A 27,694-nucleotide genomic window follows, 5' to 3' on the forward strand; every position below is an offset into this window, starting at 1 on the left:
TTAAAGGAAAAAAATATGGATATGTACTGCACAGGCTTATCTGTGTGAATAAGTACCTCTGCAGTTAGAGAGGGCAAAGTGTGTGAGAATTGGGGAATGGGGAAGCAGATTCACAGAGAATGCTGTGTAGGATAGAAATAAAACTATAAAGTGGTTGATATTAAACTGTAAAATGGTAAAAAATTCTTAAGGTTTTTTTTGTGTAAGAATGCAAGACCTGAGTACAGTCAGAGTGTGCTTGAGATTAAGGATGATTTGAGTAAGGTCCCCAGAATAAATAAATAAATACCTTGGTTCTGTTTTCAGGAGTCACAGAACAAAACCAATCAGGGTAGCAGAAAGTAATATACGGAAACAAAAGTGATCATAAAGAGTAGAAACATGAATATGCAAGCTAATTGTGTACATGCTGCTGCATGTGGGAACTCAGCGCATCACCTCGGGTGCTCTGAGTCCCAGGGAGACTCCTTGGGGGGGCTCAGAAGTCCTGGAATGTAGCCAAAAGCACCTGGTGGCTTGATTTTGACCCTTCAAGGGTCGTGCTATCAAAGCATGAGGGTCGGGAGGTTTCTGAGGCTTGAATGGTGTAGGGCAGGTATTTTTGTAGAATAGAATGTAGGTTTTAGGATTTTGGTACAGGGGGGTCTAATGGAGGCAAGATGGAGGGTTCAGGCCTGACCTCGTGGCTTTTCTCCTTCTTCTTGTCATCCATCTTCTCTGTGATGTGTGCATTTTAGATTGGTTCATGCTAAAGGTGCACTGTTTAATAAAGGTGATGGGTATTGGAGAAAAATTGTAAATATCACATACGTAATTATCAGTATAAGAATGTGCGACCGCCCTAAAGGAGGGCAGAGTGCTTGTGGCTGCCTTGCTGGTCAGATCTCGGCTGGGCAGAACAAAAACCTTAGAGATAAGCTTTAATAAACAACCTGAAGACTGAACTATAGAGGAGCCCAGACTCGTCTGTTCATCGCGGGTTGCCTGCGAACCGTCCCACGCGAACCACCCTACGCATGTCCGACAGAGACAGACAGCCGATCGGACAGCTGCAAACAGATGGTCTTTGAAAAAAAAATTCTGAAAGAATTTTTGGACACAAAATCCTTTGACAAAGAGACATGCTATGCAAAGCTACCAGTCAGAGATGGAGCTATAATGCTTCTGTTTAGAAAAGGTGTCATGTTGATGCCAACCAGCAGCCAAGTACCTGGGCCCTCCTCACCCCTGCCAGTGGAAGAGGGGAGACAACAGAAATAGCAAAAGTGAGAAAAACTCATGAAGGAAAGGGATGGGGAGGGGAGCAAATGATATAAAGGCAATCACTCCCCACCTCCCACAAGCAGACCACTGCCCAGCCAATTTCTTAGCAGCAGGCCACCTTGGAAGTAAAATTTTTATCTCCTCACATTTCTTCTTCTACCCTAGTTTTTATTGCTAAGCATGAGGCTGTAGAGTAAGGACTATCTTTTTGTCCTAGCTGTCCCTCTTCCCAGTTTCTTGGTCCAGCCCTGGCTTACTGCTGAGGTGGGATGAGGAGTTCAACTGGGAAAAGAGAAGGGCTTGACACTGGACAAGCTCAGTTTGCCAACAGCTAAAATACTGGTGTGTTATCAATGCTGTTTTACCCCCAGATTTGAAACACAGCACAGGGTGTTGTGAAAAAAATTACCTTCACCCCAGCCAAAGTATGTACCAAGAGGAAGAAAAAAAGATCTTGGTAAAGCAGACCTATGTCTTGATGCAGTGGCGTATGAGGATTTAGAAAAGATCTTTGAAGAAATAGATAAAGATGTGGAGCTAAATGAAAAAGGGGATAAAATGCTGTGTGGATTTCCTATAGATAGCTCATCACTGTCTAGCCTCTCAGCTTTTTTTTTTTTCTGATGAGAAAGCTGATTTCCAGGCAAAGTAAATGTGTCAAATTTCGTCTATCTGGAGTTGAGTTTAGCATTGATGTGACAACCTATGAGAAGTTGTAGGGTCAAAGGGAATGCTCATGGGAAGGATTGCAATAGATACTGCTCAGAGGAACTTGCTTATAATCCTGGGGAGGGGGCAGGCATGAAACCAATTAAATTATTTGAGAATTAGTCTTCAGCCTTGTGTTTTACTTTTGTTAATGATCTTGGCAGAAATATTGAGAATTCCTATCATAACAGCTGGTAATAGACATAATCAGAACAGTAAGATGTTGCACAGGAAGAATGGCATGACCAAAAAGACTGGGGGAAGTGGCTTGAAATAAAATTGCTATTACAAAATGCAAAGTAGTGAACTTGAAACTCCTCTACAAAATTTTCTACTGTTCTAGTTGTTTTCAGTTGGTGAGGATCAAGTCTTTCAGGCTTCTGAAAGTTTTAGGTTCCTATTGTGTGTTTGATCGTGATTTAATGATATTTTGAAGGATATAGTTTTAGGTATATGTTAGCAAAAACTATGAAGGTACACACTGGAGTAAAAGATATATAGCCTTAACTTAAAAGAATCTGATATGCACTGAAGTGAAACCTCAGAACAATTGACATCTTAAAATCTTAGCTTCTAAAGAATTAAAAAATTGAGCGTTATTAAGGTCAGTTGTGTACCATATTATCTCTGCAAGGTGAAACCAGTATTGCATTTATTACACTACTAACAGCAGCAACATTGTGTGTTTTCTTTTTCAGTTTTCAGTGTTGAGTCTTTCACTTTACCTTTGATACTTTATTATTTATTTTACCAGTTAAGAAGAGTGGAGTTTAAATGTGAATTTGCAGATACAGATGAGGCTGCTGAAACAGGAGATTCTTTGAGAACATGTCAAATTGATGTTTTTGCTTCATATTTAGTGTCTGAAATTATAAAAATAGTCTTTTTGCTAGCCTTTATTTTGCCTGATCATATCTATGTAACTCTGCCATGTTTTGGCAGACTATAGCACATTAAAAGCTTTGGAAAGTAAGTTTAAAATCTAAATGCAGAGAGGTAACCGTGACTGAATTACTCTCCTGGGAGGAAAATGCTCTTAGAGTGCCTATTGAAATCAGCATTATCATTTCAATACATGTCAAATATGAGTCATTTCCTAGTTTAGGCAAAATTTCTTTATAAATCTTTAAATCTTCCAGTTCTTTCAAGAAAAGGTTAAAGTACTTATGATTTAATGAGACTGCTTTACATCATAACTGTTTGACTATCAAGAGAAAACTTGTCCTTTCCAATTTGTGAAATCCTTTTATTTTCTGTACAAGTTTTTGAATACTTTACAGTTTATTTTATAAGCAAAGAACCTGAAACTTTAAAGCAGGGAGGCAAACATTTATTTTATGCACTCCCTATGTATGTCTTAGTAAATACAGGGTGTTCTAAACTGTATGGTCCCTAGGTTTAATAAGGACATGAGAAAGCAAGAAAGCATTTTGGTTTAACAAACTGCTTTGATCTCCTCTTTGAAGTCATCACTTAGTATCTTTTAAGAGTAGTTTGTCAGGTCCAAGAAGGGAGTGGAGAGTTTGCGTTAATTCTGCATTTTAGGAGCTTCTTGTCTATTAATTGCAATTCTGTGTTGAAAGTATTTGTGAGGATGCAGTCTATCCATATGGCTAGTGCTCTGCTCCTGCCAGACAGTGGAAATAAAACACACATTACAGTCTGTCATGTATTTGAGTTTGTGTTTAAAGAACTGTTCACAGACACAATGAACATGGAGTTACTTCAGCATCTATTCTACTACTATTGTAGGCCATTCAGGTACTGCTGCTGGACATTCAGCTTGTGTTCTTTGATATCAGTAAAATATCTTTGTTTTTTCCTGCATCCAGAGGTCCTCCTATGGTTCTTGCCTCTTCTCCTCGTGTTCTGTGGGTATTAGGATGCTGACTGTGTACATTTGAAAGCTCTGCTGTAACTTCAGCTTCTTGAGAAAACAGCGTATTTCCCAGATGATTGAGTCTACTCACACTGTCTCTTAAACTACTTATTTTCTTGCCTGAGTATGATTTTGAATATATTTGCAGATTTAAATTTGCAGTCTAACAGCTGCCTAACAGAACACAAGGCAAGGAACTTTCCTTGGGCAAAGATTTTAATTTCAGAGAACACCAAAAATACAGGTTTTGTCAATGCCATCTTGATTCTACTTCTGGAAATTGCAATTTTTTTTGTAATTACAGTTGCAAATACCACTGAAATCTGCCCAGACTCTGTTATATATGGTAGGAATGGAATTAAGCCTTTGTGTGGCCAGTACTGAGAGGAGGTAGTATTGAATGTTTTGCAGAAGCTGTGCCTTATTTGTCTAGAAAGTTTCAAGATTTGAAAACCATCAATCTTCAATTTGCTTTGAAAGAAGTTTTCTTATACAAAAATAAATTGCAGCCAATTGTATTTTTAATAATGAAAACACTCCAATAAGAATGATTTACCTTCTTATTTTTCCCCCAGTCTCAAAACTTACTGTCCTGCAGGTCTCAGCTCAGGTACTTTTGTGTGCCCTTGAAATGCATGGGGAGAAACTATAAGAGTTTGGAAGTGTCTCTTTTTGCTTTTTGTAGCTGTTGATACACTGGACTAGGAGGAGACTTGATGTGTGTATCTACATTTTCACTTTGGTGTACGGGAAGAGTTCTTGTTGATCCAGGTTCGTCTTCTGTCTATTTTGAGTCTTGTTTTACTATTGAGCTGCTTCAATTTGATTCCTTCTTGAGGAGACCAAGCTTGAATTTGTACAGTGGATTATCACCATTTAGAGCACACTGTTTGCAATGTGGGCAGAAGGTCCTCCAGCAGGTAGTTCTTGGCTGCACAGTGTGTGAGCAGAAAGCAGGCAACTGATTGTAGCATCTTTCCTGATAAAGATGGATCACAAATACTGAATAATTGTCCTTTCTACTTTATGCTGTGCAGATTTTTATGTAAATGTTTTCACAAGGTACTTGAAACTTTTTTTGACAAATATGAAAACTTTTTGAGTACAGCCAAATAGAAGAGCTTTTGTTTCTGTAGGTTTGTGTTTGTTCATTTTTGGGTTTGTTTTGGGGGGTTTGTTTATTTACTTTTAGAAGTAATTTCTACCTTTGGTTCAGGTTTTTGTAGCTTAAAGACAGACTTAATCAGAAGTCTGATCAAGAAATGGAAGGCGAAACTTTCAGGCTGTCCTTTGTGCAACCTCCATTATTTATGTGTGAACTCTGTCTTATATCTTCTGTTAACATCTGTGTGTGCAACAAATGGAAGGTGACATAAATTACATGTGTAGATCTTGTACAACACAAAATCCATGTGTGCTGGTGGTAGTCCAGAGGGGGAATCTTGTAAGACTTCTCATGTATCATTTTCTCCTGGAAGCAAAGAATATTTCCTGGCTCTGAACAACTTATCAGGTTGTGTAGAAAGTAGAAGGATCTGGGATGGAAGAGGGAGAGGAAGTCCTCTTGTCTGTGTGTCTCATTCTAGTGCCTTGGCTCAGTAATGCTGTAATTTTTGCTTAATATAAGGACTCCCCTGTCTGTTTGATAGTTGTCTAGATAGCCTGTCTTGGAGTATGAAAGAAGAGTACATTAATAGGAACAACTTTCTTTTGAATGTATCACTGACTCATTTTCTGAAAATCAGTGGGTTTGAAGCTTCTTGAGCTGGACTGTCTTAAATAGTCACTAACTGACCTATTTTTAGTTTAATAGTCTAATTATTTTTTTATCTACAAAGTGAAATATGTATAATTATAGATAAATATAATTATATATATATAAATATTTATAATTTATATTTTGGCATTGGACTCTTGTGGAAATGAATTCCTCATATGGCATTATGGCTGTATGAAATTCTTCTGTGTTTTAAGTCTGCTGTCTGCCAACTTCTTTTTTGCTGATTTCTTTTGCCTGTTTCTTTTTATCATTCTTATGCTTTTTGATATTTTGATTATGGACCTTTATGACATGTTAAAATAATTCATAAGCAAGATTTCTCCTTATATTGAAGCCATTCTGCATTTTCTTCATCCTCATTGATATTTTCAGAAACTTTGGGGTTAATGGAGGATGCAAGTGACAGAACTCTACTTTTTATCCCAGACACTTCGCACCACAAATTTCTAAACAACAAAGTTTTGTAGGATTTAAAAAAATTTCCTTCCCAATAAGGAATGTTTCTTTCTTGCTCATTAGTGAGAGACTCTATAGGAGCTCCAAGACTACTTGGAGCAGTGACTCTTCAGAATTTAGTGTTGTGTTTACATGGACAAGAATATTTTTCTTGTCTGCTACCTTGTGGTTAGTGAGAAATTTAGTCTGCTACTTTGCTGCCTGTTCCTTAATTCTGAGATCCTTTGTACCTTTGAAGTAAGCTTTGATTTCTATTATCTGCATGTATTCCCTCCATCTTTTTTTCACCTCACTAACCACTTTTCAAGCCTGTACAAAATGTTAGATAGCAGAGATTGTTGGAGTTAGTGATACTGTCTATGTGAAATGGGACCATTAAATCTCTCCCAAGTTTGAAAGTTTGAAACCTTTCTAAAAAGCCAGTGTGATATATTGATCAGTTCTTCTTATCCACATGCGTCTTCAAAGAATTCAAATTGGATCTTGATTTCCCTCTGCAAAAGTCATGTTGCCTTTTCTAGTGTATAGTATTAACCCATGTGCTTTCCCAAGCAATTCATCCAGTACAGACTTGATTTTATGGATTCTCAGAAGAAATGATCCAAGTCCTCTTCATGCATCATATCTATAACTTCAATGTCTGCATTGTTCTTTTCTCTGTGTAGGGTTAATTGAAAATAGGTCAGAGGGGTTTTTTTGTTACTGCTTTTCTGATCTTCCATTGAATCTGAAGGTACCCTTTTTTTGTTGTTTTTGTGTGGTGGGGTTTTTTTTTTTTTTGTTTGTTTGTTTTGTTTCAGTAAATAGGGCTGGAATACCAGGTTCTGTAGTATGTTTTAACACAGCTCATTTGCTTTATCAAAATTTGAGCTTTAAGGCATAGCAACCCTTTTTCAGTGTTATGATCTGTTTAATTCCTGAAATTCAGGTTCAAACCGTGGACTTTAGAGTTTAAAGACAGATATGTTTCATTTTATTTATTTTGTCATAATTTACATGAAAATGCATGTAAATTATGACAAAATAAATATAATGTGCTATGTCCTAAACTAAGCATACTATGTGCATGCTTAGTTTAGGACAGTGCTGGTTTAGGTACTTGGTTTTTCTCCCCCAACTTTTCATTACTTCCCATCTTGATACACAAATAAACTGCCTTTATTTGGATATAGAAGCAGCTGACTCTCCTTTGATTCTGTCTGTTCTAGAAAAGGGTTTCAATTTGGAATTGACCCTAAATCCCTTCTTCCAAGCACTGTTTGTGTGCAGAGTCATGCAGCCTTGCTTGTCTGACCCTTTGTGATACTGGCAGCATTTCAAAGAATGGCACTGGCTTTTTATCTTCTGCCTCCTGAATAAAAGCCAAAATATTTTCCTCTCAAGCCTCTCTTCTCTCCTTTCAGGTGGTGTTTAGGTGGATCCTTGCTATTAACTGATTGTAGGTGGCCCATCTATCTTGTGAGGGTCATCCTTGTTGCACTTCTAAGCAAATCATGATGTGGTATTCGGTGGCAGCATACAATAACCATCAACATTGCTCCTAATCTGACATTTTAGAACTTCAAACTTCTGTTTCTTTACATTGAAATTCTTACCCTTGAAGATTTATCCTCAGTACTCAGAGGTGTGTGCCTTTGTCTTTCCAGCTTGATGACCATGTCCCATGGGAATTCAGTGGTTCTTGGAATCAGGGCTACTCAAAAGAAAAAGTCTGTCTTTCTGAGCTTTTCTGGTTACTACTTACTTGTGCCTTATGTATGTGCCTCTTGTCTGTAAATCATGCACGTAACAGGTTGCATTGCCACTCTTCTGCTGGACTTTTGAGTGCATTTACTTATGTTTGAAGGGCCTTTATCCTTTTTCCTAAACTGTGTTTATTAACATCTTTCTCTGTGCTGTTCAGTAATCTTCTTGGATTTTCTGTGCCTTAACTCAAGGTCTGTACTCTAAAGTGCTCAGGAGATCACTATGAATTTTATAAGTAGCCTCCCCTGGTCATCTCCTAGCCCATCTCTAGCAAAATGTAGTTGAGGGAGCTGCTGCATAAACGATTTCATTTAACTTTTTCCAAAAATAAACTACTGTCAATAAGCTGCCAAAAAACTGTCCTCCAAAGTCACTTTTGGTCTGAGTGGAATTAACATCACAGTTTGGATCTCTGGCAAGTGTGGCTGCTAAGATGCTTAGTAACTCTGGAAAAAAGCAGCTGTTATAAAAAATGAAAATTGAAGCTTACAGTGAATTGCCATCAAAAAGAATGTTGGAGAGTTACTGTACAAAGGAGTAGTTGAATGACCATTTCTAAAGGATTTTGTGATGGATGGAAGAAAGCAGGGCACAGAGGAGGAGGTAAAGGCCTGAAGTAAGGTTGTGGGGAAGAATATGAAAAGAATCAAAGCCAGACTTTTGTGGCTCCTTGACCATGAAAAGAAACTAAGCCCTGAAAGAAGAGATGAGACTTTATTTGCAAAAATCCCTTAACTGAATACATGGAACTTCTTGTGGCAAGGCATTCAGAGGGCAGAAATAATTGCTTTCTTCTTATGTAAATCATCCCCCAAAAAAGACAGAGGAATGGATTTTCAACTTTTCAGTCCCAGCAGAGCTGTTCAGCTCTGTTTTGTAGAACCAGTGTATTCTTGCATTAAATTTGGGAATGACTTAGGAATAATAGTACTGAGTGGTGTAAAGTGGTACAAAATCTTCAGATATAATCAGTTTAAGAGACTAGAATTTAATATGCAGCTGATAGTGTCATAAGGTTAATAATTGTACATTAGTAACAGCGCCCCTCATTTGTGCAGGTATCTGCTTATTCTTTGACTAGTGAAGCAGAAGACTTTATTCAGAAGGGACATTTCATTTGACATCCACATTTCATCCCTAATTTACATGATTACAAGTAGTTCCTGAAAATTCTGAATCAGTGGTTTTACTGTATTTTAAATGGAGGGGGCAGAGAGAAAATATGCATTGTTATGAGATTATCTAAAATGTACTTTCTGACCTTTTGCTTCAATTAATTGTGGCAAGTCTGTGAACTGTTTTAGCTACTAAAAAGCAGCTTGTTGAATCCTTAATACTTGTCTCCTTTCATGTTACTGTAGTGATCATCGAGTGTTGGATCTGATTTCTTCTGTGATTTGAGGAAAATAGAATAATTATGCAGCAAGAAAGCAATTGTTCTTCATGCATTTTCAGATCTGGTGACTAGGATCCTCTCATGTTTTTTTTGTTTGGAACTCATTTACAGCACAGGTGTCACTTGTTAAAGCTTTCTGTGTGAAAAGAATAGAGTTTGATCAATGCTTAAAATAGTAGTTGTAGCAAAGCTTTTTTGTTAATTCCTTCAGTTTCTAACAGAATCTGTATTTGCAGTTTTGCTCTCTTGGCTTCTTTCTGCCACGCCCCTGCCCCGATGTGTTTGTTTTGTCCTGAGGCATCAGTAACAGATTGATACAGCTCTACTAACCCTGGCAATAAAGGATATTGGGGCAGTGCTGGCCGGTGTAGAAAGTGGAATAGCTGTAATTAACCATTTTAATATTTCTTCATACTAATGAAATGCTTTCCAACTATGGGTCAACAAAAGCTTAAGTGAAAATTGCCAATCTATACTTAGAGTGATTACTCTGTGCAAAAGGATTGCTAATCTCTGATTCAATGTTGATTCTAAAGCAGTGTTTACTTTTTAAAATACTGATTCTTTAAAAATATAGTCTATTTCAAAAGCTGTCTCTTTTCACATTGATCTTTTTTTGTCTCCAGCCTGGTTTATCAGATAATTGAGTGTGGGTTACATCACTCAGTTTTTAATACAGTGCTAAAATTACCTCATATGAACAATGAACAATTTGTTTCTTACTTTGTGTCCTTCTGCTTGCTGTCACTTGCATTTTTGCATCTTGAAGGCTTTGCTCATGAAATAGCTTTTAGTTTTTCTTAAGCTTGTAAACTGCCTTATGAATGAGTCTGTGTTGCTTTTTGATTTTGCTGTGCAGGGTCAAATTTATATTAATAAATGGCTAAATTTTGAACAGAGTTAATTGTTTCAGGAGCATTTCAGGATTCCTTTCCCTTTACACCATTCCCCGCTGCTTTTTTTTTTTAAATTTATGTTGTTCTTCAGGGAATTCAAGTTCAACTAGTGGATCTATGCATGACAAGAAAGACTTGGATAGAGGGAAAACCATTTCCCACTGAGAAGGGATTAACATTGTACGAGATAGTGAAAAAAGTAAAAGAGGGCAAAGAGAAAAGCTAAATATCTTTTATACAAATGCTAGGAGCATATGTAATAAGACTGCTGAATGGGAGTGACATGTTTTCAAGGATAAGAAAGATATTATTGGAATAAGACAGACAACCAGGAAAATGAAGGGGGATTTAAAATGCCAAGATACACAGTTTCAGTGAAGGGAGAGCTAATATTAAGCTGAAAGAGATGTAACAATATTGCTGAGGGATAGTACTCTATCTGCAGTAGGAAACACTCCTGCTCTCACTCCCTCCTTTTAATTTTTTTAACTACATTTTTTAAAAATGAAGTTTAGTGGTTTGCGTGCAAGCTAAGGACAGTTTAATGTGGTTGTGATTCTTGGCTGTTGTACCAGACATGCTGGTGGTCACAAAAAAGCCCTGGCCATAAAACTATTTAGGACAAGCAATGGTCCCTAAGAAAACCAGAACTTTGATTTGAACAATGCTGGTGTATTGAAGAGAAGACGGTAGGGAGAGAGATAGTTAGAGATCAGTTTTGATATTAACTGTGTTAAAACTACAAATGAGAGCATGTTGCTGCTGTTACTGTAAGATTGCTATCTTTAATACTGTTAATGAAGCAGTGGAGAATATTGTCACAGTTATGGAGAAGCTGTAAATGTAAATCTGTAAGTGGAGACAAGAAGCATAATCAAATGATTAAAAATTATGAAATTTGAAATGGTTTTGGTGTGGGGGTTTGGGCTAGATGGAGAAGCAGCCCTAAAGTTATTGATTTTAGCAAAGCTAACCTTGAAGGAAAGCAAAATGCTCCTGGGGTTTTTGCCTGCAATCCTGTGATGAATGGGAAATCCACTCCACACAAGTAGAGAGAACATAGTGTATAAAACACGTAGAGAGGCTGCAATTAAAATTCATCCCAGTTAAGTCAAGAAAAGGAAAGGCCGATATGGGCCTGAGGCAAAAGAAGGAAAGGCAAAGAGACAACTTGCCCCTCCTGACCTTATGCTTTTTCCTTCCCCTTCGCTGTTCTTTACCATTTCTTCTGCTGTCCCTTTATCTTCTCCAGCCCTTCTGTTTTAAGATAGTTCTGTCGCTGTGGTCCCCTGATGAGGTTTCTTCCTCAAGTCTCTTGTTTTTTTTACACTGCATTTCTCAGAGTGTAGGCATAACTGTTCAGAGTGCTCATAACATGGGCAGGAGTCTTTCTTCCCTCTTCTCCTCAGAATCACACTATGCATCCCCTTAAGCATGGTTGCAAGCTGTATATAGTAGACATTGTTTTTCTTTCCTAACTTCTTTTTTCTGTTTGTGAATCTGGGATGATTTCAATTCACTGTGTGGCAAGGGAAGCCAGAGCTGGGAAGGGCAAGCATGGGGGTGTGTAACAACTCGTGTAGATGGTGTGGATATATGAAAATCTTTAGAAAAATACGCTGTGTTCTGCTGGAACATCTACTGCTGAAATGGCAGGATTTCTCTGAGAGATGAGAGTGAAACAAACACATACATGTTTGCAAGTGGTATTCCTCTCTTTTGTGTAAAGGTAGGACACAAATTGGTCTGCTTTTGGGATCCTCTGTGCAAGTTGCTTTATTGTTCAATCTCCCACATACACTCATTATCAGACATCTTGTTTCAAGGTGTAAAGAACAGATGTAGGAAGAAAGTAAATATAACTTATTTGAGGGCTGAATCTGCGGGTGTAAAATGACATTGCTGAAGGTGAAGGCAGTTTGTAGTAGCTGATGATCTGCCCCCTAACTAATGCAAACAGTTCGAACAACTTTTGATCTTGCATTTTATTTTTAAAAGGTGAACAAAGATTATAATGGCGGAAGTAGATTTTGGGGAGAGATTTAATGGGACATTGGTGGAACATTGAATGGTCTATTTCTGTCAATCTGTACTTTGTCTTTTTTCTTTTTTAAATTGCAGTGATTTGTTGACTGTAGGAATTGGCAACAGGCAGAGAGGATGACTATGTGGTCTTATGGCATTCAGCTGATGCCCTGTTTCTGAAGATGGTATGAGGGATCATAAAGTTTAGTTCCATGTGTATTGTGATGATAGCTGCCTCTATATTTAAAGCTTTCTGTCACTGAAGCACTCTTGGTGTTGTCAGATGTCTATTGGACTGGATGAGCTGCAAATTCTTGCAATTGAATGTCAATAAGACCAAAGCAATTTTGGTTGATTCATAGCACCAGCTTAAGCATATTCACTTGCACAGATTACATTTGACAGATAGTTACCTTCAGCTGAACTCTGTGGTTAGAAGCCTTGGTATATTCTTGACAGTGAGCTTAGAGCTGATGCCTTATGTTTATTTCATATCCTGGTTTTGCCTTCCTAATACTGCGTGTGTATGTCTACATTTAAATAAACTCACAGCTGAAGTACTAGTCACTCCACTTGTTATCTCTGGACAGAATGTTGTGATGAGTCAATTTAGGTATTTAAAAAATGGTGGTTTTTTCCCATTTAGGCAGTTTTAATTTCAAAAGCTATCTAATGAAGGATTTTATTTTATTGGGAACTTCTGGAAAAGCATCTGTCAAAATCTAACAAGAAGAGGACAAGAAGAAGTAGAGGATATAAGCAAAGATGAAAAAGCATTATTCTCTTTGGAATGTTTTTCTGGTATTCTATCACTTTTCTGGCCTGCAGGGAAATATAGTCAGCATAGGTGTTCTTACCCTATTATGTTAGTGAAAGTTAAAATTGTCTGGATTCTGCAACAAAATTGTGCACAGTGTCATCAAATACTGATGTGTGTTAGCATTCCCAAAAAATTTTCCAAAGAAAGGCATCTTTCCTTGTAATTTCTCATAACAGTTCTAAAATAGTCTAGGTTAAAATAGTTTCAATCCTTGATTCAGTTAGTTGCTCCTGTTTATGGTGAACTTGCATGCATTGAAACTTCATTTGGAACATAATAAAGAATCAAACTTATGAATTATTTCAAACCATTTCTCTCTATGGGTTCCTGGTCAGCTTAAAGCACCATCCTGATTTTGAAGTAAAAATCAGTGATTTAACACCAAATGCCATGTACATATATTGTTTCCACTCACAAATTCAGTTTCTGTTCTTAAAGGCAAAGGTGATTTTCCCATAGAGCTTAAGGAGGTTCTGAAAAGGAGATTTTTAAAAAATTTTGCCTCTCAGTGAATAATAGGATTGCAGCATCCTTGATTTTTGATATGAATCAACCCAAAAAAAAAAAACAACTTAAAATGTTTCTAGTTGCATATTTCAGGTAGACTGATGTGTTCTGGTGAGAGGACAGAGTTGACTGTAGTTTTGGCAAGAGTTAGATCATGAATCTTGGCCTAGAACTATATTGGCAGGTCTTCCTTCTAAAAGTGACAGATTGTTTGGAAGTAAAGGAATTTCCCCTAACCATGGATGATAACTTAAGCACCTTCTTTTTGAAAATCATAGTAATAAAGTCCCAGGCCATGTTGTTACTTATGTTAGTGGTGGCAATAAAAAGCTTTGAGCCCTCTTTGTTTCCTTCCTGTAAAATGCTGTTTGTCCTGAGAACCAAATAGGTGTGAAAAACATCACATTGAACCCTCCATAGTAGCTAGGGTTGCACCTTGCCTCTATCACCTTCTGTTCTTTTCCTTCAGACTTGCAGTTAAGTTGCTTCCAAGGTCTGAAATACAGAGGGGTGAATTTGGGTTTGCCTGGGAACATGGAGTTCTTACAGCTCAAAAACTACATTTTTGCCATGTGAAGCTAGTATAGTATTTGAATGTGGAAGGAGAGGAATTCAGAAATATGAGCAAATAATTTAATAAGAACAGATAAAATTGATTTTATCGTGTGTAGCTTTTGCATTTGCTCTTGGGCAAACCAGCTAAAAATGGACTGAAGATATGAAATCGTGACAGGGTTGTAGCTGGAGCAGCACCAGCCTCACTGGCAAACTCATCAGGCAGTTCTTTTGCTGGTGCAGAAGGTGCCATTTGTCTGTCAAGTGTTATGCAGATAAATTGTCTGAGCTGGCTTGTCCTCTTGAATATTATTCTTTAGTTTCCACAGCCCTCCCTCCCACAAACCCCGTCCCTATTAACATGGTTATTAGTGTCTTTGCTGGTCTGTTTGAGAACAAGTTCGTAGACAAATTCCTCCTGACATATCCTTGTTCTCATATGTTTGCTACATAAATTCATTATCTCTTGCCAAGCTTTAGATCTGCCAAGTTCCCTCTGTTGTCTCAATTTTCATTCCAGATTAAAAAAAATTTAAATGCAAAGCACAAAATACAAAAAATGAACTCTCTTTATTTTAAAGATTGTAAGCTTTATCTCTGAGAGAGGGAAAAATAAAAAAAGACTGCAGAAGACTTTGATGTATGTAAAACATCTGCCCAAACATCTCTAGCAATAATGTCATCATAGTGATAGTTCTTATTCTTGAATTATCCATTCAGTTAAGGTTTTAAATTTGGGTTTAGGCTTCATTTTGTAGTTTGTAAGGATGGCTAAGCCATATGGGACTGTAGGAGCAGGCTGTGTACTAGTGCTGGTGAGTAATGTGTGAAGTAGAAGATGGCTAAGAGTGATGTGGAATCCTGACTCATCTGCAGAGGTTAAACTGTGGAAACCTTTATTTTTTTGAAGCAGTCATAAGGTGGGTGATTGATTACCTGAAGGGTTGGGAAGAGTAGAGGAGTTTTGGGGTCTTGGGGTCATAGAACCATAGAATATCCTGAATTGGAACAGACCCACACAGATCATAGAAGTCCAGCTCTTGGCCCTGCATAGCACCAGCCCCAAGAATGCCTGAGAGCATTCTCCAAACACTTCTTGAACTCTGTCAGGCTTGGGCTGTGACCATTTCCCTGGGCGTCCTGTTCCAGAGGCCAACCACCCTCTGGGTGACGAATCTTGTCCCAGTGTCTGGCCTAATTCTCCTCTGACACAGCTTCATGCCATTCTACTGGCCCTATCACTGATCACCAGAGAATAGATCAGTGCCTGCCCCTCTTCTTTCCAGGTTAACCTGTTTTGTTCCCTGTTTGTATTGGTGTTTGAGAAAAATAATGCTTGGGGGCAAGAATCTGGTCCCACCTGCATTCACTACACTTATCACATTGTTTGGGGTTTTTGTTGCTGTGGTTTTTTTTTTTTTTTTCTTTTTTGTTTGGTTCTTTACAAAGCTAAATGCAAATATAGTAGACAAAAAAGAGGAAGTAAAAATTAGTCAAATAATGCAAAATGAGAATAAGGCACAAATGAGGGCTAGGGAAGGATTCTTTAAAATGAACATTCAAGGTATGTAAATTCTGCAATTTATTCAGTGAGGAAACATGTTGAATTGAGGCAGAAAGTTGTCTGCTGTTTCTAATTCATCACTTTTGGGATGCATAGGTGCTCAGATTAAAAAAAAATGTATAAAATGTTGCAATGTGATTTTTGGTCACTAGCTCTGCTTAAATGACAGCTGAAAGTAAGCCTGGATTCATGCTAGTGGTTTCATCCTGGATTTCCCCCCAAAATTCTTTTGCTTAGTCCATATCACTGATCTTTCCTCTGTACAGAAAATCATTTATGAAATATTAAAGCTGTGTGGAAGCCTTTGTAATTGCAGCTTCAGCAAGATTTGCAATTATGCAAGAAAATACTGAAATACATACCTGTGTGCATCTCCACTCTTTGATAGGCAAAAGCCCTTTACTCTTGCTTTTATTAACTGTTTCACTTCTGTTCCTCACCTGCTTTTGCAGAGGAAGTACATGAACCCACATGTTCCCCAGTGGTAACTATGCTATATGTCTTTATATGAGCAGGCAAAAAGAGCATATTTAGACAGGTTGAAGGTGAAAAAGATTTTTATGTTCAAGTTTCTGATTACACCATTATAGTAGCATCACTAATTCCCCTCCTTCCACCTATTGTCTTCTTTCCTCTGTTGTCATCAGTGGCCACTGTTGATTTGTTGACTCTATTAAAGTATTCAAGGAAGCCACAGGCCTGTCATTTTGGTCATAACCTTAATCTGTTTTCTCACCTTGGGAGAAAATGTGTTAATACACTGTCTGTTTCTATAGAATAGACTCATTGAGAAGGTTCCTGATGCAAATCTGCAATACATTTAGAAGGAAAAAAAGGTTTTCTGAATCTTGATTAGTTTAACAGATAGCAAGCTGTGTTTAGGTGGAAATTTTTATAAGAACCACACCAAATTAAGTAACAGTAAGTGGTGGGAAGGGTACGTTGTGTAGTAATTTTTGAGCTGGGTGAGTTGCAGCTCCTCCTGATTTCTCATAATAACTGATTCCTTGTTATTTCTGAATGATTAAGCAAATAATTTATGCTAGCTTCTGCTTTAATTTACATCTCTGTAAAGCCTGTGTGACTTTATTGGTTCTGGAGTTGTTTTAATTTTTAACACAAGCAAAGGGAAGGGTTATTCCTGCTAGTTTGCTGATTTGGAAAATAAATTGAGATTTTTTTTCCCCCCTATATTTTTATGCCTTACAGATAAATGGTATAGCTACCTAACTGCTTATCATAAAACATTTTAAAATTATTCATATTGTGTATAATTTTCTTTAAAATAGTTGTTTCTAGTTCTGAGTAACTTCCTGCTGTGCAAATAGGGTTTGTTTTAAGGAAAATGAAAACAGACTTGAGTTTTCTTGCACCTAATATTTGTTCTCTATTTGGGGAAGTATTTGGTTTTTTTTTCTTGTATTTGAGAAACTGACATTGTATTTTAGTTTATATTAAGTTTTTAAATTTAACTTGCATTTGCAAACTAGCTAAATTTGGATCTTTAACTTAAAAATTGAGTTTTAAAAAATTTTACTATACAGATGTACAGTTTTTTGAATAATCTTATGAATGTCAGTTATAAATCATATAGCCCTGAGCTGCTCCTTTTTCATCTTAATTTGAGAACAGTGGTGTCCATTACATGTATTGGAATGTAGTAATTTCCTATTATTGAGAGATGCATTTTTGGTTCTTGTTTTGTCTGTGTTGGTCAGTCCTGCCCCTGCATCTGAGACTTTGTGTGATGGTCTGAATAGCTGTTAGAGCTGAAGTTGCAGTTGAAGTGGTTGCCATCACTAAGTTGGCTGGAAAACTAAGTAGGCCAGGGTTGGTATTATTTGGCTTAAATGACTGGAAAAGATTTTTTTTTTTATTCCTTTCATTTTTGGTGCCAGAGTTCCCTCTGTTGTAGAACTCCTCATTTATGGGCTGCAAATCTGGGAAGCAATCCTTCTGTTCTGTTAATCTGTCTTGCCAGACACTGCGATCTAGTTATTAGAACAAAAGACAATAAAAGGAAATGTTAGGATTAAAATGTATTTTATGGTTGCTAGAAGCTCTGATGAGTAAGGGTAAAAAGAATGTATATTCAACCAGTGGAGAAGATTAATGTTGTCTTGAAATAACTCCCTATAATTTATCTGTAATATTTTAATAAATCTTTCTCATGCCAATAAATATTGGAATAGGAAAGATAACATAAAGGATAAGGTTGTACTAACTGAAAAACAGGTGTCTTTGAAGCATATACTAATTACAAATTGAAATATTTGGAAACGAGACTACTGTCTTTGTTGGTTGTGTGTCATTTAGTGCTGTGAAGCTTTGCTCTCTGGTTAGTGATCTTTAGCTCTGCTGTGATACATTTATGGATTCTTAGGGTTTTGGGTTTTTTTTATCAACCATAAAGGATTCTTTTCTATGTCTTTCCTTCCTATCTTATTTATTAGAAATAATTTTCCATGAGGTGTATGGGTGGTATTAATATTAGGACCGACTTGTAATGGAAAAATCTTACTAATGCAAAAAGATCATAGTGTTCACTGAAAAAAGGGTCCCTTAACTTCATTTATTTTGGCTGAAATGGTGCAATTCAATTCCACATGGAAGAGACTAAAATTGTCTCAGTTGCCTTTATATATATGTAAGAGGACATTTTGATGACAGGATGATTAATGCATGTGAAGAAAAAGTGTATGTTGCTTAAGTGGGCCAGATATCACACATGTACATTGCAAGGTAATAAATGTGAGTGTTATTATGTGACAGCCAAAACTTTGTAGATTGTGGTTTCAGAACTCCCCCAAACTGGCTTCAGCTTCAAAAGGGTCATTGTAGTTCAAAAAAGTGGAGTCAGTATAACTGTGTCTTTTACTTGATATCAAAATCTCTTCTGCCTCTGTGTTGATTAGGATTTTTTTTTTTTAAAGCATATTGTTAATTTTTATTGTACTACTACATATTTTTACTCTACCTATTATACTCTTTACTTGTAACTGTTGGACTGTTTATTTATACATTGGTATACCCATATGCATTATACCTATAAATATCAGTACAACAAAGGCTTATGAAAAAAAGAGAACCCATGGTATTCTTCAGTCAAGGAGATTGTTTTTTGCCATAGTCCCTTAACCAGTGCAACTGCTCTGAAGTGGAGTATTTGATTGTGATGTTTGTTTTTTGCCATACAGGTTACTGCAATGTAGTGGAATTTAGCAGTTCTGTTAGTGCTTAATACTTGAAGATACTGGCTTTTGTTTGCATGACAGTTCTACCTGACCCAAACCAAGTGGCAAAATTCATGTTAAATTTAATTGTTGTGCTTTTGTGGGTAGGATGAGAGGAGCACAGATCTTTAGGTAAGAAAATAAAATTATAATAAATTTCCTGTCTCATTAGCAATAACTTGGTTACAATCCTGTGCCACGTGTTATCTGGAATGACCCTTTCTTGAACAGGGAGGTTGCACCACATAATCCACTGTGGTCCCTTCCAACCTTACCCAATCTGTAATTTTGTGATTCTGCAGTACTGTGACCCATACGGCAGAGAAGCTTTCCTTGCTTAGGAAGTGCTTTTATTTTGTATTGCTGTCTCTGGTGCACAACTTGTTTGTGCTGGAGAACTATAAAATTAATTTGGGATGCACTGAAGGAATTTGCCTCACTTTGGCCCTGTACCTCTCATCTTTGAAACTCTTCCAGGTCATATCAAGAGTGCTGTTTGAGGAAAGAGTATTGATATCTTTCACCACCTCAGTTCACCATCAAATGGATTTTCCATTGTTTGGAATTCGTATTAGATTCTATGTTGGCAGATGCTGATGTAGTTTCAGAGCAAATGGATCTTAGTAACTAATCCTTGCCACCTCCTTGAGAGGTGATTTGCTGTATCTGACAGATGGGGAAGCACAAGACTGTGAGGTGGTTGCAGAGCTGGGATCAGAGTGCTGATGTCCCAGGCTTCTGGTCCTGTGCTCTGCACAATCACAAAGCCAACCTTTCCTACCCATCTCTTGTTACTCTCTTGGGCAAATTCTTATTGAATGTTGTTAATAAGGACAACTGGGGAATAATCCTGTTGTCCTAGTCAGGAGAGAAAGTGTTCCTTTAGTTCCGTGCTATTGTATGGAATTTAATGCTAACGGTCAGGAGACCTTAAATAACCACATCAAGCAGCCCATTTAGTGCCAGCCTTTTCTTATTTAGCTTAGCCTGAACTGACACCAAACTTTGAGACCTCCTCTTCTCCCACAGTGGAGAGCCGCTGGGATTTTTTATACCACACATGGTTTCCCTCCTACATTTTCCTCCCATGTCAGATATTCATACCCCCTTTAATAACCAGCAGGGGGATCATTACATTGAGCTACTGCCAAATGCATAATGACTGCTGCCTTTGCCTTACACAGTCACTGCACTACTGATATCCAATTCAGCATTGTAAAGTGCTTAGGGCTACCTTGGGGATGTGCTATATTAAACCCAACTATTCTAAATCCTATTTAATACAATGAGATTGGTGGTGGGGGAGGGGGGAGGGAGATTTAAAATTGTCATTAGTCACCTATTTTCAACAAGTAAAAATACCTGGTCACTTAGGGCCCAATTCTGTCACTCTTAAGTCATGAATGGACCCCCTAAATTTAGTAGGGGGTGCATGGAGGTGAACACTCTGCTTGCCACAGGAGGAGACAGAATTAGGTCCTATAAAGCTGTGCCTGAGACAGTAAGTTTTCAAGAAGCTGATGGGGGTGAGCGTGCCCATTTTTGAATTCCCCTTAGAAATGTTTTACAGTGGAAACAGAAAAGCGGAAACATGCTTCATATCTGACTAAAAATAAAGGTACTCTTAAACTTGTAAAAGGCAACATTTTTATTTGAATGATATGACAGAGCTGCCACAGGAGTGTTACCTGCTATAAAGAAAGCTTAAGAATTATTACCTTTATTAGACCAGTGACACTGAGCTTTAGCCATACATTTCTAACTTCTGTCCCTCTACAGAGACAATTTTCTTTTCTTAAATAAACTGTCATGCTAGTGTTAATATATTGTTGGCTCCCTCATACTCTGAGAATACTGCTGATATAAAACATGTATATGTTAGATTGGTAATAGTATCTTTAGTGTAGCTGACTAGAACAAATGTGTTTCCCTCATGGCTGTGCTAATGTGATAAAGGAAAATTGGCTGTTCATCAGCTTTTGGCTGGGTAAAGACAGTAGAGATGGAACCACATTCTTTTTTATGCATTAATACCACTGAGAACTTTTCACTAGTTATATTTCATGTGCAGGCATGTTGTGCAAAGATGTTGTAAAACATGAGATAATGCTACAAATAACAAAGTAGAAAAGCCTGTATCTTTTATGATGATAACAGTCAAACACCAAATGACAGTAACAGGCTGTAAAAAATGTGATGCAGAAAAAAATGCAATGTAACCACAATATATACGTATACTTAGGCTCTTGCAAATAGGGCATCAGATGTTTAGAGGGCTTTGTATTAAAATTAAATAAAGAAATTGTTGTATTTAGGTCATTGATGTGTCAACACAAAAGATAATTTAAAATGGAGAGATGTATTTTGAGGGGTGAAACTCATATGCAATAACTTTTTGAACAAATCTCAAGGCTTAGTAATTATGATAATAGCCTTCAAATTTCCATCAGTGGAAGGGCAATAAATATTCCTGTCTAAATTTGGGAAATATTGACTGAATCTGGAAATGGCAATAAAGCTCAGCATACATGTTTATGTTTGAAAGTACAGTTTAAGGAGGAAAAATTCATTTGTACAATCTTGTGTGAAGCCGAAAGAAAAAAGGCCAAACAAACCCCTCCATCTTATTTCATGTTTTCTTTCTTAAAATGCTGATAGGCTCATGTTGCTCAAGGCACCAATGCTGATCATCTGAGCTCAGATTTATAGATAATTGTGTCCATTTATCTTGGTCTGAAATTTGAAAGATTTTATTGTCAGAGTAGTATTGTGTGCGCTTATATTGTGGTTTTCAAGCTGTTATTTTGTTAACCAGTAAATAAGTTCTGTCATTCCTTTTTATTTTTTGCAACAAATTATTCTGGCTTGTAAACCTTCTGTGTCCTCACATAGGTATTGTTTTTAAGGAAGCAATAATTCCAGGTTTATTTTCTTTTGATTGGCATGACTGTCAAGATGGGCTAAAGCACTCTAGTTTTGTCTTAAAAGACATGATTCACCAGGCATCCGTACCTGCAAAATTAAAATAATGCTTTGTTAATTGGCAGCAGCAAAATGGTGTTTCAAAAGTATAAAGCTACCAAGTTATCATGTGAAAAAAGCTTTATGCAAGCTAAACATTGCTAAAACCCAAGTAATTTAATTTGTTTTGCAAATAAGCTTTCTGAAATAAAAATTTACGGTAGGTCCAACTTAGTTTCTATAATGAATTTCATTAATGGGAACCTGACTATAGCCATAATACTTGTGGTTTTCATTTTGTGTGGGCCTAGATTTTTTAAATGAGTGTACTGAATTTCATATAATGTTAGGCTGAAAGGCACTCCCATATTATCAAACTTTTTCTAATTTTGGGTAACTTAGATATAAGGATTTCTAATGCAAAAAAGCCCCCAACTTTGTCAGTATCTTGTGACTTTGTGGAGCTGGGAGAATGCCAGAAAGTATTTCTATGAACGTTAGGTCAGATGTAAAATGAATTGGCAGGGAAGGGAGCACTTGCAGAAAACAGTACCCTGGGGTGCTGGCTGAGTGCATATTCCTGGCCAAGGATTCCCTGGATGAAAGGGAATTACCCAATGGGTGTAAAGCAGATGTAGGCAGTTCCTATACAGTTCCCTTCAGCCCTTGTAGAAGAAGCAGGCTTGGGTTAGGGAGGCGTTTTGGGGGCTGTTGGAGGCCTGTGTTTGATTATCCTGAGCATGGTGTGCAGCCCCTTGAGGCCTGTTTGAAGTGATGTATGAGAAGAGCTGTGACAGCTGTAACATGTGCCCATGGCCTGAAGTGGTGATGGAGCTGTAACCAGCCTTGTACCTTGTGAAACACACCCACCCTTTTTTTCCTTTCTTCTCCTCCATCTCCACCAGACCCTGTGCTGTAGTTCCTTCTTTGATTTAACCTCTATAGAAATTTTATGCATCTGAGTGGTAATATGTTAATGAAAAACAGGTAACTGCTTTCAGTAGGCACCAAAAATAAAGACACACAACAAATAGCCTGAGGTTATGTTATCAGTTAATCAGTGATAGACAAAAAATGTAGGGAAATCAGAAAAAGCATGATAAAAAAGCATGATGTGTTTGCCCCTTTACGTTGATTCTATAGGTGCATCACAGCCGAATTAGTTTCTTCTTGGATGGTTGGGAAGATGATAACACAGCTTTTGATTCAAGGACTCTTATGGGAATAGTTTCAGATACTGATGCTGATGGTACTCTGCAAATTGGACAAAGCTTTGCAGGTAAATCTTTTAGTACTTTAGTGGAATGTACTGGAATAGTCAAAATAAAATGTGCATGAAGTGGTTAAAAGAAATGTGTGTGTAATTTAAGTTATCTATATGGTGAGAAGGAATACTTTACTGCAGAAGAAAATTCCTATTTTTCAATTATCTTTCTCAAAAAGATTGGCTTGAAGATAGAATAAATTATGATCGTCTACAAAAAGTCTACGTATATGAATAGATTGATGTTTGGTAGATGATCATAATTTGTATGATAGATAGGTTTTCCTGATTTCTCTAAAAAATGTATGTAAAGTGATTTATTCCACTAATTTCTGTCTGTAGTTTTTCTGAGTGAATATAGGGAATATATATTCTGTTTCAGAATGGAGTCGTGCATGGTCACTAGACTATACTCCTCTCTCTGCAGAGTCAGGAACAGAGCTGAAGGTTTCTGGCTGTGTTCTTCAGTTTTATCAATACTCATGTAAACCGTGGCAGAATGAGAATCTTTCGGCCTCTAGTAATGCCTGAAAGTTCTACTCTTCATCTACATCTAGAGTTTTGTATGTTCTGTGTCACGACATGATCATTGAAGAACAGTGAGGGATGTTTGGTTACTTTTCACTAATTCTTGGCTCTGCAGGTGTAAGAACACTGACTACTGCTCTTCAGGAACATGCACAATTTGAAGTTAATTTCTAAAAATATGTCACATAAACAGTTTTATTGTGGCTTTGGGCAAGAAAGTATTCTGTGCACCATTTCTTAAAGCTTGTATTTGGAAATGTATTTTGTTGTGGTTTTGATTCTGAATACTGGATAGCTAATAATCATATAGAAGAAAGGAATATTTTAAAATGCTTTTTATCTTTATTGTATAAATTGATAGGTACAGTTGTACCTACTGTATCTCTTCTCTAATTAGAGGTGGCACATGGACTGGCTCATTACTTCTGTCTAATGAGCCGGTCCCTGTGCCACCTCTCTAATCAGAAAAGAGATAGGTACAAAATGTTCTTATAAAGTTATTATAAATCATTCTTTTTTATCAAAAAAATTAAGTCACTGCCCTCTATAGTTTTGTCCAGGCCCAAGATGGTTTCATTCAGGAGGGGTAATTGTGCAAGAGAGATTTCTGAGTGCTGAATTAAAGGTGCTCTCATGCAGTGCAAAGCTGCCTTCTGCTCAATAGATTATTTATAGTATATTTCCTTAGGTTTAGAGCAATTTGTTGGAAGAATGCAAGATTTTCGATTTTACTCTGTGGCACTTACAAACAGGTAAAGAACTTTTATTTTTGTAGCAAAATAAGAGTGTGGTGAGAAAGAAGTGTAGATAACAATATGCTTATTTCCCAAAGTGTAGTGCTTTTCAGATGTTCCCTTTAGATAATTGCTTTTGACGATGTAGTTCCCTGAGCCTCGTTTCAAAGATTACATTTAATCTAAAAAATATTGAGTCAAAATAAATTCAACAACTGAATGTGTTTTGCTTTTGAACTGTTGCTTAAATAGGCTTGATGTATGTAGTGGTGTATGCAGTACATATGTAGTGAAACAAAACTCTGTAATAAATGTGCTCTCCTTGTTATTGTTGTCCTTGCTACAACCTGACTTAGTATGTATTCTGCAGAGAGTAGATCCAGTTGCTAGATTTCAATGCTTATAAACTGTCTAGGTGTTACCTACTCATCATAATTCTGTCATAATAGTGTGCTGATAAGCTTACTCCTGGTGGATAAGACTTGCTAAGCTTCCTCCGAGCTGCATGTAAACGGTAGGGCAAGGAAGGGAGCCACAGGGTCAAAACTGGACCACTCAGATACCAGTCTGATAAGGAGGACAGGCATTCCAAGTGATTGGCATGTTGGCTTTGTGGCTGGAGGATTGTCTCCCTGTGCTTAGCTGTTGCTTTCCTCTGGTTTCACTTGCCCATGGTATCTGTGTCAGGTAGTCTTGGTGCTTCCCTGCCCCAAGCACACACCCCTGCCCTGAAGTGCCACTGTCCCTTGCTCTTCAGATCAAGTTGTCACCATAAGCCACCAATGACTTAGCTACCTCAGCCCGCAGAGCCCTGGGCAATTGCTTTGACTTCCTGTGTTCCTGAGGCCAAATTACTGTTGCCACTGCAATTTCTGTTGCCCACCAGCCTCCCTTCCTAGCACATTACAAAGAGATGTTACCTTTGTTATCCAGCTCATGCTGGATTAATCCAGTCATTTCAGGCTGGCCAGAAGTAGTCAGCTCCTATTTGTCTGTATGGTGCTTCCGGGGAGGCTGCACACAATGACACTCGGGACTGCAGACCTTCAGGCTACTTAATGATAGTCTTTCAATAAGATGTAGAGCAGTTTCCTCAGAGCTCAGCTGTCTGCAGGACATTATGATAAACTGAGCTCCTGTGAATTGGAAGCATTAATGTGAATCTGAATTCCAAGTTTTATGAAAATCACATTGGTTGTATTTCTCAGAGCAATGCTTGTCAAATCTTTTGAACTACAATTTAGGTCAGTAAAATGAATAAAGCTTAACAATTTAAAATTAAGGTATTTTACAGTCTGTTTTGACCTACTGATGTCTTTCTAGATTTGATTTTATATCCACAAATAACATGGTCCAAAATGTTTCTCTGGGATAAACTGGGAAGGAAAGTCTTGCCTGCATACAAATTAATTTAGGCTATGGATATGTAAAAAGTCCTGTAACTCTGGGTTCTTTGCAAGCTGTAGTGGCAGCTAGCAAGTATTTTTTTGCTTAATAAGCACACAAAATTATGCTCTTACTGATAAAGTAGGAAAATAGGAAAAGTTACAAGGTTTAAATATAAAAATTCAGTCTCTTCTAGTCTCTCAAAATCCTTCCTTTAAATCAGTGATGAGCAGATAAAGAACTGTCCGTGTCATCCATATATCTGCTTTCTTGCCTGCCTACCTACCTTCTTATTTATTGCAGTTGCTGATGTCAGAGGGTACTGAAGTATCTCAGTGATTTGACATGACTAGGTTGATTGCAGTTAAAAAAGGGGACATCTTGATAAAAATTAGTTAAAAGTGAAAATATTTCTACCCAGATTTCCTAAGGTATAATGTATTATTTTTCAAGCTGGTCTTTTGGGAGGGTTTGAGTGCAATCACTAACTTCACTGTGGTTACAGGCAATATATTGGCACTATGGTGTGTTTAAGAATAGGATCCAGACTGCTGATTGAAGTCAGACATGATGCTGCAATAAAATGTTAAGAGTTTTTCTCCTCGCATCTACGGTGGGTTTCATCTATTTAGCTTTAGAGCTCTCACCAAAGAACAACTTTCCCTTGGTGTCTGAAGGACTCCATATGTGTGGGGCAATGAGAGGAGTTCCAGAGTGATTCTTCAGATATTTTCTGAAGATGCCTGCTGCTACCATTGATAATGTAGAGACCTTGAGGGGAGGTTTCACTCCTAGCTGAGTGCCCCATTCTTATGAGTTGACATCAGGAGTTTGGGGCTTCTACTATAATCTAACCTGAATTTTGTTTAATCTATGAGCCTAGATGCACAAAGTGACATTTGTTCTTGTTCTCATGTATCTAATTACTGTTCTCTATGCTGTGACAGAGACATTTTGGAAGTATTCTCTGGAAAATTCCCTCATCTTCATACCCAGTCTGAGTGCCGCTGTCCTGGAAGTCATCCCCGAGTACACCCTTTGATACAGAGGTACTGCATCCCTAATGGTGCAGATGATACTACTAATGACAGGGTGCTGAGGCTGGATGCAGAAGCCCATCCTCTCCACTACATCAATGATAATGACATTGGGACCACTTGGATTTCATCTGTGTTTGCTAATACTGCAGGTCTGGATCGTGGTGTTTCAATCACAATAGATTTACAAAATGGACAGTATCAGGTAATGGGAAGATGCCATTTGCCGTTTTCTAGGTATTGCATTGCAGTTTTGAGGATATTCAAACCTTATACTTTAAAATGCTATCCTTAGAGAACCAGGAAGAAAGTTTCCGTTATTGGCATATAACAAGTGCAAAAGGCAACAAAATGCATTATGGTTCTCGGCGTTCTCTTTTGATGTGCCTGTTTTAACCAGCAGTAATCTAGAGTAGATATACAAGAGTAGGTCCTGTGTGAAAGCACCAATATTTAGAAACTGATTATTGTCTCTTAACTGCACTTTTGTAAATTTCAACTTTTATTTTAATTTCTAATAAAACCAAATGTGCTTGTTTTGTACCTGCTGGTGGGAAACTGACTGCAGGCAAATGAAATTTAATGTATCAAATGCACATTGACATATTAGAGGGTATTTCTGTTTGTAGATGTTCTGGAGGTGATGGATTAGCCTCCAAAGAATATGAAAGGAGAAAATGGGCAGGTGTAGTTACTGAAGAGGCTATATTGGTTCTAACCCTTCACTAGGCTCTTGAAGAATGTCAGGATGTCTTGGAAAGGGGGACATATCAGAAGTGGGGCTGCATTCACAATAGGGAATTCACCAAATTTCTGTATATTCTTTCTGGCCTATTCTTTTTCAATTAATGGTGAATAGGGGAAGAATATGATGACAGGCTTTGGCTACATATGTAAACATTAGTCGTTTAGTTAAAAGTGATTTCAGATGAATGTGAGATTCTTGACTTTTGCTT

General features: G+C 37.4%; 1 protein-coding gene across 1 annotated transcript in view; it reads left to right on the forward strand.

The window, feature by feature from the left end:
* The window catches only part of USH2A (usherin), a 371,525-nt gene that overhangs the window by 8,170 nt on the left and 335,661 nt on the right, over positions 1 to 27,694 (forward strand). The window contains exons 3-5 of the mRNA XM_050972284.1: positions 22,933 to 23,068; positions 24,270 to 24,333; positions 26,649 to 26,943. Coding sequence (XP_050828241.1) covers positions 22,933 to 23,068; positions 24,270 to 24,333; positions 26,649 to 26,943 — 495 coding nt within the window. The remainder of the gene's footprint in view (positions 1 to 22,932; positions 23,069 to 24,269; positions 24,334 to 26,648; positions 26,944 to 27,694) is intronic.

This window comes from Serinus canaria, chromosome 3 (assembly GCF_022539315.1).
Source record: "Serinus canaria isolate serCan28SL12 chromosome 3, serCan2020, whole genome shotgun sequence".
Classification (NCBI taxonomy): domain Eukaryota; kingdom Metazoa; phylum Chordata; class Aves; order Passeriformes; family Fringillidae; genus Serinus; species Serinus canaria.